This window comes from Mus caroli, unplaced genomic scaffold (genome assembly GCF_978045245.1).
Source record: "Mus caroli unplaced genomic scaffold, Mus_caroli_1 scaffold_14, whole genome shotgun sequence".
Lineage (NCBI taxonomy): Eukaryota > Metazoa > Chordata > Mammalia > Rodentia > Muridae > Mus > Mus caroli.
Window position 1 is genome coordinate 1,030,481 of NW_028227269.1, and position 12,126 is coordinate 1,042,606.

The 12,126-nt window shown below is 50.9% G+C and overlaps 1 protein-coding gene across 2 annotated transcripts in view; it reads right to left on the bottom strand.

Moving 5' to 3' along the window:
- Positions 1–12,126, bottom strand: part of Efr3b (EFR3 homolog B) — a 77,665-nt gene that overhangs the window by 15,197 nt on the left and 50,342 nt on the right. The window contains exons 5-15 of one of the 2 annotated variants that reach the window (XM_085830174.1): positions 8,916–9,037; positions 8,016–8,165; positions 6,884–7,018; positions 6,404–6,482; positions 5,513–5,621; positions 5,205–5,366; positions 4,024–4,135; positions 3,717–3,768; positions 1,377–1,549; positions 550–625; positions 147–308 (exon numbers count right to left, since the gene is read on the bottom strand). In XM_085830174.1, the coding sequence (XP_085686300.1) occupies positions 147–308; positions 550–625; positions 1,377–1,549; positions 3,717–3,768; positions 4,024–4,135; positions 5,205–5,366; positions 5,513–5,621; positions 6,404–6,482; positions 6,884–7,018; positions 8,016–8,165; positions 8,916–9,037 (1,332 nt within the window). Of the gene's footprint in view, positions 1–146; positions 309–549; positions 626–1,376; positions 1,550–3,716; positions 3,769–4,023; positions 4,136–5,204; positions 5,367–5,512; positions 5,649–6,403; positions 6,483–6,883; positions 7,019–8,015; positions 8,166–8,915; positions 9,038–12,126 lie in introns of both variants that reach the window. The other variant, XM_029484966.2, reaches the window with a different exon arrangement.

The following is a 12,126-nucleotide window of genomic DNA, read 5'->3' on the forward strand; positions in this document are numbered from 1 at the left end:
AGTTTGGGGTCTTCATGAATAACCAACCATAGTCCCTGGACACCAACACAACTGTCAAGCAACAGTTGCAAGTATTCCTATCTGTACCTGGCTATACAGGCCCCTCCCCATGATCCTCATCCAGTCCCGCCCACATTCGGCCCCACCTGAACAGCCAGCACCAGTCGGATGAGGTCCACCACCACCTCCTCATTGGCCAGCTCAATGCTTATGAGGGCCAGCAGGCCATAGAGTGCCTCGTAGTGCTTCTGGATGTTCGTCTCCTCTTTACAGCTCAGGTAGATGTGCCTGTATAGCTGCTGGGAGTGCTGGGGACAGAACAGCCATGGTCAGTTGGTGGGAGCAGAGTGGATGGGGAGGGAGGCCCATCTGAAGGGGAGGTAATAGCTATGTGTGGTACCCATCTCCATTCTCAGCAACTGGTTAACCTGGCCAACTGAAGGAGGGAGGAGGCAGGCTCCAGAACTCAAGCAGTGACTTAGAGACTGGGAGCTTGGGACCTATAAGCCTGGCCTCCTCTGGGGCTGTGTGTTTCGTGGTGACACTTACCTTCTTCATGAAGACAGTGTCCTGCCGGGAGCACTTGTCCACTTTCAACTTCAGGACCGAGATGTCACCAAGGGTGCTAGGGAGGGATGGAGGAGCCGGTTAGCCCACGTGAGGCCAGCCTGAGTTCACACAGTGTCACTAAGTTTTATCCCCAGTGCTGTGGGCTGCCATTCACTGATTATTCTCTTCTGTGGAGAGAATCCCTGTGCACTGTGTGGAAGCATCACCTGTCAATAAAAAGCTGAGGGCCTCTTAGCTAAGGCAGGAGATAAGAGACGTGGGTCCCTGTACAAAGACAGGAGCTCTGAGAGAGGTGTGGGAAGATTCACCTCCCGAACCCTGAGGAGACAGACATGAAACCGAGGAAAGGTAACCAGCCATGGGGCACACAGAGAATAGAGTAAACGAGTTATATACATTATGAGCTAGTCAGGGGACAAGCCCAAGCTTATGGTTAGAAATTTATTAATAAGTAAGTAAGTCCCAGACTGGAGCATGGATAGAAAAGACTCGGGTTATATCCTTTTTCACCTTACTCCAAATCCCCAGTGCCAGTGGCCCTATGTCCTCTTCTTCCCTAGACCTGAAATGTCCCTTAGTACCTGCTATTCTACTTTCAAATGCCCACAGTACTCTCTCCAGCCCTCAGCCCAGGCTCAAGCACAGTGGCTCCCCACACTCCTTGGCCAACGCCAGGGATGAATTCTAGCAAGTCTCACTGCACCCAAATTGTCCTCCACCTGGGTATAAGGTGACTGGCCAAGACAGGTCTCATTGCCCCCTCCCACCCCATCACACCTCTACTGAAGGAGAGACCTCAGGCTCACCTGATGGTAGAGAATTTGTGGCGGTTGCCATGGCGATCAATGAAACTGATGAGGATCTCTAGGACGAAGAGGCGGATTTCTGCGTCCTCCATGAGGGCAGTAGAGAGAAGGCGGTCCAGGAAGTTGCTGGGCAGGGCCGACATCATGTTGTTGCACTGGAAACCTGTGGATACCTGTGAGGAAGCCCGGGCAGGCATACTTAGGAACACTGTCTCTCTTGCATGGTGCAGAGAGAAGTTGGAGAAGCCGTCAGAAGAATTCTGGTGTAAAGTGTCCATCCTCTGGATAGAGCAGTTACCCTGTCCTCTCACGGGCCCTGAGGGTCCCCCTAGAAGGTCTACTCGGTACAGTTCAGTTGACATGTACGTGCACGGGGACAGCAAGCAGGGGCAGTAAGTGTTAGAAGTGAGTACAGGATGAAGATGGAGAAATGCAAGAGTCTGGGAACAACTGAATGCCCACAGTGTGTACAGTGCTTTGTTAAGACCAGGAGTTACAAGACTTAGAGGGCAGAGGAAGTCACAGCTGCCTGGCAGACTCCACTCACATACCTGACGCAGCCCTGTGATAATGGGGCCTTCTGACCCAAATCAGTCGGCATAAATAGATACATCACACATGATGCCAAATGCTCAGGTCACAAGGGTATTTCCTGTTAAGTCCTGTTAAGTTAAGGGTATTTCCTGTTTGTTAGGTCTTGTTAAGTTAAGGGTATTTCCTGTTAAGTCCATTTTGCAGACTGATACCTCTGCTGATTCTGAAGGCTTGCATGGAGCCAGTCCAGCCCAGCCCAGGAACATCAGGTATTCTCTGAAGGGGGATGTGGGTGTTCCCCAGACTGTCGCCATATGACACTGGGTACAAATGAACAAGGGTCAACTCAGCAAAACTGCAGCATCACCGAGACCGAGGAGAGGTTAGACAACTAAATTCGGGAAGTATAAGAACAAGGGGACTTTGCAGAAGGACACTGAGTGGGGCTGGAGGTACACTCAGTGTGGAGCATTTGCTTATCATGTGTAAGGACTTGGCTTCAATCCCCACAGCAAAGCAGCCAATAAGCAAATGCAATGGAAGGCTGAGGGCAGGAGAAGAGGGTAGGGGAGGCTTGCTCGGAGTGAGGGGCTCTGTGTACACCAGCCTGCTGGGAGCAGAGGTGGGAGCTGGGTGGTGCAATAAACAGACTCATGAGAGCAGCGCTTCCCAACCTTTCTGATGCTGTGACCCTTTAGTGTTGTCCCCATGCACATACATGTCAACTGAACTGTACCTCATGGGGTGGTGACCCCCAACCATAAAATTATTTTCGTTGCTATTTCATGACTGTAATTTTGCTTCTGTTATGAATCATAATTGTAATTATGTGTTTTCAGATGGTCTTGGGCAACTCCTGTGACAGGGCCATTTAATGACCTCTGCAGGGTCAGGACCTACAGACCGAGAACCACTGGTTGATCTATCGAGAGAAAGATCTAAAAAATATGAACCTTTAGATGTTCACATTAGAAACTGAGATTTTCTCAAGGAAACAAGGAACAAAATAGGAAATGGCATTCCCAGAAAGTTCTCCTGGTGTTCCTGAAGGTGGACACAGAAACATCGAAGACAATAACCTAGTCGTGAGATGCCCAGAGTCTGGGCCTTGGCAGGGAGCTTGGCACAGAAGCAAATTTCAAAGCTGGGCATGGCAGCGCACGTATGCCCATAGTGTCAGCACTTGGTAGGTTAAGGCAGGAAAGAGGATCGTGAGTTTGATGCCAGCATAGGCTACGTAAGATCCAAGGCCAGCCATGGCTGCAAGGTATCTGGGGGTCTCTCCTAAATAAATCACATACACACAAACACAGATTTCAGAACTCGCTGTGGCTGACCACTCACGCTCCCTAGGGAAACTGCATATTTAACCCGGCGGGTGCTGGAATGGCGCTTGGGAACAACAGAACTCAGCCCCAGCAATGAAAGCTGAGATGGATTAGGAGATACAGGAAACATGGGGGAAGGAGGTGGTGGTGGCTGGAAGGTGGGAGAAATGGGGGAAACAGAGGCAAATGACCTGGGGAAGGGCACCAGGTAGGCAGACGGGGACGAATGACCTCAAGACCCACATGGTCTTAGTGACAAGGCTACCAGTGGGCACACAGAGCCACCATTGTTAACAAAGGGAAGCATTAAGTTCCCACCTTGCTCTGAACAACTGAATGGGGCTCAGGTTGGGTTTCAGCCTTTCACTTACCCCTTTAAGAGCTGGACATATCTGTGCAGCATGGAGCACAACTACCTTGCTTACCTGAAAGAAGTTGTGACCACAGAGGCAGAGCAGGGACGGGTTAGGGGGCTTACCTGAAGGAGGGACTTCAGCAACATGATCTGGGTCAGCCGGTTCCTATTCTCCCTGTTGGCCAGAGACATGGTCTCAGCAGGATGGCAACAGAGTGCTCGCCTGCACCCCCCCCTCCTGAGTGTTCTCACCAGGAGGCTTGTTGGTGGACCCATGATTTCCCTAATTGGGGGGGGGGGGAGGCTGAAAAATTGCCACGGGACCTATGACCCCTCTGTTTTTGAGCCAAGAGAAGAGAGCTGAGCCACAGAAGTCAGGGTGAGAACCAGGGGCCAGAGAGGGTAGACTGGGAAGAAGCAGTGGACTGACCCTGTCCGTCCGGTCTCTACGGGGTGATGCACAGAAGGCAGCGGGACTTTGCTCATGATGAAGAGGATCACCTCTGAGCGCTGGTAGGTCGGCAGTGTGCTGGCGAAGGAGCCTGTGGGGAGAGGACAGGGAGCGTGAGAGGTCCCCCGGGCTCAGCAGCAGCTGAATGGAGAGAGTGAGGCTCCCTGGTGCCCAGGGCTGGGGCAGCCCAGAGAGATCTGCCTAGGCAGGCTGCTTTGACCCTGTCTCCCGAGGAGGGAGCAAGAGGGACTCCAGAGGGCCCTTCCAGATGCCAGCTCTTCCCTTGTTACTGTCATCTGGGCTTCTTTACTGGGGGATAGGGCAGCTCAGTGGTTTCACTGCTGATGAGACCATGGCATAGGCACAAGGACCTCTGAGAGGGGGGAGACCCTGTTCCATGTTTCTCCACATCCAGGGCACAGTCTCCGTAGCTTCCTTCCTGTCCTCTTTTTTGCCTTAGTCCCACCTCCCCTACTGTGGCCCCACCTGGAAGCACTAGGCATGCCTAATGAGGACTGAGACACAGGAAGTCTGCCTGGAAGCACTAGGCATGCCTAACGAGGACAGAGACACAGGAGAGCCGGGCTGAGAAACCCAGATCATTATGTGTCATTAGCTGGCTGCCATTTCCCCCAGTGTCCCTAAATAACACAGCAGATGCTATGGCGGAGGCCTGGTTCTCCCACAAGGATCATCTCTATCTAGTCCTGGTTCCACCTCATTCTCCCAAGATTCCTTGCTCTTCTAACTCCTTTTCCTAGGCCCCAGCTAACTCCTCCTCTAGAGCTCTTCCCCTTTCCAAGCTTTGCCAGGGTCTCTCCTTTCAGTACAGCCCTAGTGTTAACCTGTAGGCCCTGCCTGTCTCAGGCCAGAGACCTAGGTCTCTGGCAACCTCTCCCCACAGCCTCATTCCTCTTTAAGTCTTTTCAGGTCCCTCCCTTCTTTCTCCAAGCCTCACAGGATCCTTCCCTTTACTAAGTTCCTTCCCCAGACTCCGCCCCTTTCCAAGCCTCGCTCAGCTCTATCTCCACCACCACGTCCTAGGCCTCGTTTCACAGGCTCTGCCTCCTTAGCCCCGCCTCCAGATCGTTGACAACTCCTCCCCTGGAGTCGAGCCCCCAAGCCTCAATGGCCCCTCCTAGCCCCACCCATTTCCCTACCGATAGTTTTGATGACCGCCTCCTGGAACATGCACTCCTCATGCTCCTTGATGATCTTGGAGCCCAGGCTCACAGCACCGTCGTAGCTCCCAGTTAGCGCGTAGTCGATGCTGAGCCGCAGCTGCCGCAGCAGGGTGTTGAACATCTCCAGTACCGTGGGCCCTGGGCGCCAAGGGGGAGGGACCCACAAATCATGACAATAATCCCTCCTGCAATCCCCAGCCCAGGCCCGCGCAGCCAATCGGCTCTAAATCTATCGCCTGCACCCCCACCCCACGCCCCTTGCCTTTTGCTCCGGACCCCCTTACCGACAGAGCCCGTGGCAGCGATAATTGCAGCTTCCGATAGGACTTCCACGATGCCGGCGCGCACAGTCGCCGCGCTGCGGCTGTTGGCGTCCAGGTGGCTCAGGAGCTGCTGGATAACCAGGTGGGAGTGCTGCGGCTGTGGGGGAGGAAGACGTGCTGGTCCCCAAACAACCACAACCCCACCCCCACCCCCACCCCGGCCCGGTAGCCCTCTGCTGGAACCCAGAGGCTCAGGGTAAACCAAAATGACGTCCCACAGCCAGTGGACACTGCAGGTGGCACCCAGACCTCGCTCTCTTTCTTGCAGCACCACACCCCAACCCCCACAAAAAACGGAGCCACATCCCAGGGAATCTGTGTTTGCACATTTTCTCGGATTTCCTTTACTTCAAAGGCGGCCAGCAATCCATTTCAAAATATTGTCTTTCATTTCTCCCTGTCCCCAGGTTTTACTGGCAAGGCCCATGAGAGGCCACGTGGTTCATCTCAGTGCAGCTCAAAGTGTGGCTGGGAGCCAGCCCAGTGCCAGTTCAAGATCTGTCTGATAACACTGCTGCTAAGATGTGGGCCAGAAGGAAAGTACACGCGAAGTAAGGGGGGGGGGCGCTCAGGGAATGCAGGTGGCTTGTCTTCTTTGAGATTTAATTTTCTCTAGGAATTATTTTCCATTGTATTTCATAAAAATAAAATAAAATAAATGTTGGCCTAGGATGCAGGAAACATTAAACAGAGAACCCCTTGCAATTCCTTCCCAGCCGGATGATACAGCATGGTCTGTGGCAGCTGGGGGGGAGTCAGAGAACACCTGGCTTTCTGCTTTGTGCATTGTCCAGCACCAGGAAGTGCCCTTGTGCAGGGCGGGGGACAAGCTTGAACAGGGACAAACCATACCTGAATTGAGTACATGATGATTTTAAAGCAACGGGTGGCAAACACTTTGGGTTCCCAAAGAGAGTGGTTATCCAGGTGGCTGTGAGGAGAAAACATGGGGGAAGGAGGGTGACTAGGAAACTCGAGGGAGGGAGGGAGTAGAGATGAGCTTGGAGGGACAGCGACACCTGCAGAGAGCCCCTGGCAGTTTCCTATCAAGGAAGGGCTTACAGTACAGGCTCGACAGCTTGACACAAGCAATAGAGCGCCTTTGTTCAGTTTTTGCTACCCTCCTCTTAATCAGCACAAACCACAGGTGGCCACTGCGTGGTGGTCTAGCTGTATGAACCCCCAAAGGATTGACTTGGCCGTAGCAAGTCTGCAAGGCCATAGCCTCTCTTCTCACCTGGGCAGATGGGGGAAGGCCTGGGACAAGGAGAGCCTTGAAACCATCACCCGGGAGTAGAGCATTACCTGGGTGGGGAGGAACAGTCAACTCACATAAGAACGGGCTTGATGGCGTTCTTGATATTGCCAAAGGCTGCCCGGCCCAGGAGCTCTCTCAGGCACCTCTCAGCCAGTTCTGCTGGGTTCTCCTTTTCCTTCTCTGGTGCTTGGAGGGGCGAGGGAGACCGGCTGTGAATACAGAGCCAAGTGGATAAAGGATGGGGTTCAAAGCTGGGAGCTAGGACTGTATAACCCTAGGTTTCTGCTCAGAACAAGCAGGAATTGAAAATAAGCTGCAGCAGGTCATAGAGTAGTCTTGGCTGCCAGCGATTAACCAGGGTACGGGATCTGGCAGTAGAAGATTGGGGGAGACAATTGAGTTGTTTGTGGAGAAACACTTCAGGGTGGACTGGATTGCCTCTGGGAGGGTCTAGACATATCTAAAGGTTCAGGAAGAGGGGGGTGAGAACTGAAAAGAGGAAAGAGGCATATGGTGATTGGCTAGGGGGTGACTTAATGGTATGCAAATCTGAGTGAACCTCTAACCAGATTAAGAGCAAAGCAGATCGGTGAGCTGTTATACCAGAAATAGCCACCAGGGGGCACACTTACTTTCCTCTGCTAGTTTAACTGCCCAGACCCAACTGAGTGCATTTTTACTGAGCATCTAAGCCCCAAAGCAAGGTAGGACAGCAACAGGAACCTTTCTCCCTATCCCATTCTACCTGAGAAAGTAAGGGTCAGGGGACTGGATGAGTCTGATCTTTTGGAGGTTCTAAGATTAAAATCCACTGTCTGCAATTCTTGAGTAGCTGTGGCTGGTCAAACAGTCATGTTTTAAGGTCTGAAATGGCACCATGAAGTGAGCTGGGGAAGTCCCAAGGGAAAGTCACAAAAGGCATTTCAAGCCTCCTTAGCTGGCACAATCTGTCTCTCGCCCCCTTGTGTCCTGACCAGCTTACCTGTATACTCAGGCAGCCCTGAGCCATACCACTCTTGCTGTCTCATCTGAAGGGGTTCAGAGGCTGGCAGAAGACAGACCAAAGGATCCACTCATCGGGAAACAAGCCACAAAGCCAAGATTCCTGGCCTTGTAGCTGCCTTTACCTTCCTGTCCAAGCTAGGTGTGTTCCAGGAGCCTGGGTGTGAGGCAATGCTCCGAGAGTTGAACCCTACTCCTGCTCACCTCTCTGCCTCTTCCACGTGCTGCAGATTAAAAAGCAGCGACGGGACGATCTTGTCCATGTGCTGTGGGTCCCAGATGTTGGCCTGCAGCTCATCATTCACCGTCTTCCTCACTACCCCTTGCAGGCCTTTGATGCCTGACATGCGGATCCTGTAAGGAAAAATGCGGAGGCACGCCTGCACCCTGAGCATCTCTTCAGCTAGGAGAGGAGCCCAGTTCAAGTTCCAGAGGCTTGAGTGCTCTCAGAGGCTCCGCGCCTGCTCCTCCTTGTGGGTTCCCAGTTGGTTGGGATACATTAATAAACAAGATCCTTGCCCTTGTGTACCTAGTAGGTGGAGACAGACGGGGACCAGAGACATAAGAGAGGACAGCCAAGCAGGCCTCATGGATGGGAGCAGAGAGCAAAGCCACGCAGAGGGGAAGCAGCGAGCTATGAGATCCACGGACTGTGTGAAAGTTCTGGGGGCAGGACTGTCCTCTGTGTCCTTGGAGGCAGAGTGAGTACGAGGACCCAGAGAATGGAGTGAGGGAAAGCCACTGTGAGGACATGGGCTGTGTTGATGGGTGTAGATATTGGGAGCAGGTTCTGAGGTGTCCAAATGCACATTTTAAACCAAGGAGTGAGTGGTGGGTTTGTGTGTTCATGCACACTTGTGGGTTTTGTTTCTGGCTTCAAGTTCAATCAGGAGTATACTATATTCTGCCCTGTTTTCTGCCCCCACCCCAGTTTTTCCTTCAGAATTATCTGCTGGGAGCCCCCTTCTGATTGACAGCCACCCACACTGGCAGCAGCAGACCAGAAGGAGAGTCTACAGATTGGCCATCCAGTGCTGAAGCTCTTCAGTGCCCCTTGGTGAGTCTCCTGGGAGCACCACAGGCCCCTGGACTCCTGGTACTCACTTAGTCTTGATTTCCAGGTCATCGTGGCTTGAGTGGCACATTTCACTGAATCGGGACACAAAGAAGTCATAGCTTCGATGATAGGAGGGGGTGTCCTCTTCAATGTTGGCGAACTTCACAAACTGTGGGGCAGAGGGAGAGAATGTGCATGAGAGGCCGTCGTGCTGCCCCTTGGTTCTGAGTGTCCCAAGCACTTGATTCAAAAAAGCCACAGGTCCAGGTCTCTAGGGAGCAACCAGAACTTGCTGGGACTTGAAGGCGACCTGGGTCAAAGCACAGAGACCCCCTTGACTGAGTTGTGAAACAGGAGAGCAAATCTGAACATTTGGCTTCCAAACTGGAATCACACCTTACAGTTGGAGTTTTGAGTGTTTAAAGTTCGGCATTTTGGTAGTCTCCCTCCCTGTCCATCTCTTTCTCTTCGAGACAGGGTTTCATGGGGCAGATGTTGACAATGAACTTGGTCCTCCTTCCCTTACCTCCCAGTTGCTAGGATTACAGGTGTTTGTCTCCATGCCTGGTTTTAGGCCTCATCTTTAGCAGCATTCTCAGCTGCAGATTGTACTGAGCTGTACGCTTCCAGCTTTAAAGAGGGAATTCATTTCAATCAAGTCTCCCAGAGAAGCAAGCATCACATACAAAATGAACTGCTAAAAACTAATTTATCTTGTCTGATGATATAAATGCTAGCATCCCCAAACAATTCTACAAGGAGATTAAATTAATAAATTGGACCTATAGCTCAGAGGCGAGAGTGCTTACTTAGCATGCATAAGCCCTGGGCTCCACCTCCAGAACTAGATAAACTGAGTGTGGCAGCCTAGGACTGTAATCCCAGCACTTAGGAGGTGGAGGCAGGAGGATCAGAAGTCTGTAGAGTAAGTTTGAGACTACATAAGACCCTACCTCAAAAAGAGAGCTTAGATTTACAATACATTTTATATTTCCTAAATATTGGTTGGTTTAAAAAATATACACATTCAAGCCAGGCAATGGTGTGCACGCCTTTAATCCCAGCACTCGGGAGGCAGAGGCAGGTGGATTTCTGAGTTCGAGGCCAGCCTGGTCTACAAAGTGAGTTCCAGGACAGCCAGGGCTACACAGAGAAACCCTGTCTCGAAAAACCAAAAAAAAAAAAAAAAAAAAAAAAAAAAAACTCCACAATCTTTCTCAAAGTATCTAGTTGATATACTTTCATTATATTTGGTATTAATTACCAATCTGTGTTAAAAGTTAACTTTACCCAAAGTGCAAATTAACAGCATCTTTTAATCTCTTTATTATAGTTTTAAATTTTTTACTAATTCTTGAGAATTTCATACATGCAAACAGTATTTTTATTTAGCCCCACCTTCTTCCCCGATTCTTCCCAGATCTGCCTTCCATCCCTCCCGCTCCGTCCCAACATGTCCTCTTTGTTTTAAACCTCACTGAGACGGAATTGTGCAGCTCATACACTCATGGGTGTAGAGCCATCCACTGGAGCATGGTCAGCCTACCAGGGCCCACACCATTAAAAAACAAAGAGGGAAAGACACAAGTCCCCAAACCCGACGCTCCCTCTCCTAGAAGCCACCAACTAACAACAGCTCTTTAGTGAGGGCTAGGGCTCTTTCAGCCTCCCCCTCCTCCCTGCTGGACTAGAGACAGGTTTGGTCTCCTGCAGGTCTTGGGTAGACAGCTGGAGTTGCTGGGAGTGGATGAGCCCTTCTGTCCTGTTTGTTCTGGTCCTCCCTGTCTATGTCTCTTACAATCTTTCTGCTCCCTCTTCTGAGGTGGTTCCTAAGTCTTGGTAGAAGAGGGGAGGATATCGACTCTCCGTTTGTGGTTGGGCACATCCTATTCTCCACTTTGGCAATTGTGAGTTTCCACCTTAACAACCAACTACACAGAGAAGCCTCTGCCAAGGACTGAGAGCTGCACTAATTTATGGGTGGGTCCTAGTCAGGGTTTCTATTCCTGCACAAACATCATGACCAAGAAGCAAGTTGGGGAGGAAAGGGTTTATTCAGCTTACACTTCCACATTGCTGTTCATCACTAAAGGAAGTCAGGACTGGAACTCAAGCAGAGCAGAAAGCAGGAGCTGATGCAGAGGCCATGGAGGAATGTTACTTACTGGCTTGCTTCCCCTGGCTTGCTCAGCCTGCTCTCTTATAGAACCTAAGACTACCAGCCCAGGGATGGCACCACCCACAATGTGCCCTCCCATCTTGATCACTAATTGAGAAAATGCCTTACAGTTGGATCTCATGGAGGCATTTCCCCAACTGAAGCTCCTTTCTCTGTGATAACTCCAGCTTGTGTCAAGTTGACACACAAAACCAGCCAGTACAGGTGGAGAGATAAGAATTTAGGGGGCAGTTTGATACTACATCCAGTTAGCCAAATAGTAGCAGTAGGCTTGCCCCGGGGACTGTGTGCTCTCCAGCCATAGGTTTTTGAGCAGATTTATAGATGTTGGTTCCCAAGGAGTGGACTCAAATACAATAAGAAGGCAGTGGGTTCCTGCCACAGCATTTGTTCCACTGTTGCCCACAATGCATGTCCTGCAACTCAGTCCCAGAGAGTGATCTGTTGTTCACACCATGCGTACCAGGGCGCACAGAACCTCTGAAACCACACACAACACAGACCCCCCCACCTTAAACTCTTCATGACAGGTATTTTATCTCAGCGACACAGAAGTAACTACTGTAAACCAGAAGTAAGCAGCTGCTTTACTTGTTCAACTCATGAAGTGGGTAAGGAGATCTCTCTGAGCTGAAGCTAACATTCGTACATATGTACATTGAGAGAATGCTCTAGTGTGAGCATGTGAAAATGGCACTGCTGAAGCTAACATTCGTACATATGTACATTGAGAGAATGCTCTAGTGTGAGCATGTGAAAATGGCACTGCTGAAGCTAACATTCGTACATATGTACATTGAGAGAATGCTCTAGTGTGAGCATGTGAAAATGGCACTGCTGAAGCTAACATTCGTACATATGTACATTGAGAGAATGCTCTAGTGTGAGCATGTGAAAATGGCACTGCTGAAGCTAACATTCGTACATATGTACATTGAGAGAATGCTCTAGTGTGAGCATGTGAAAATGGCACTGCTTGCACTATTGATGTGGCGGTGCTGTGAGGTACGGGAAGAATCCACGCCATCCCAAGATCCCTGATTTGCCCAAGCTCAGGAGTTCCAGGAACAAGGGCGAAG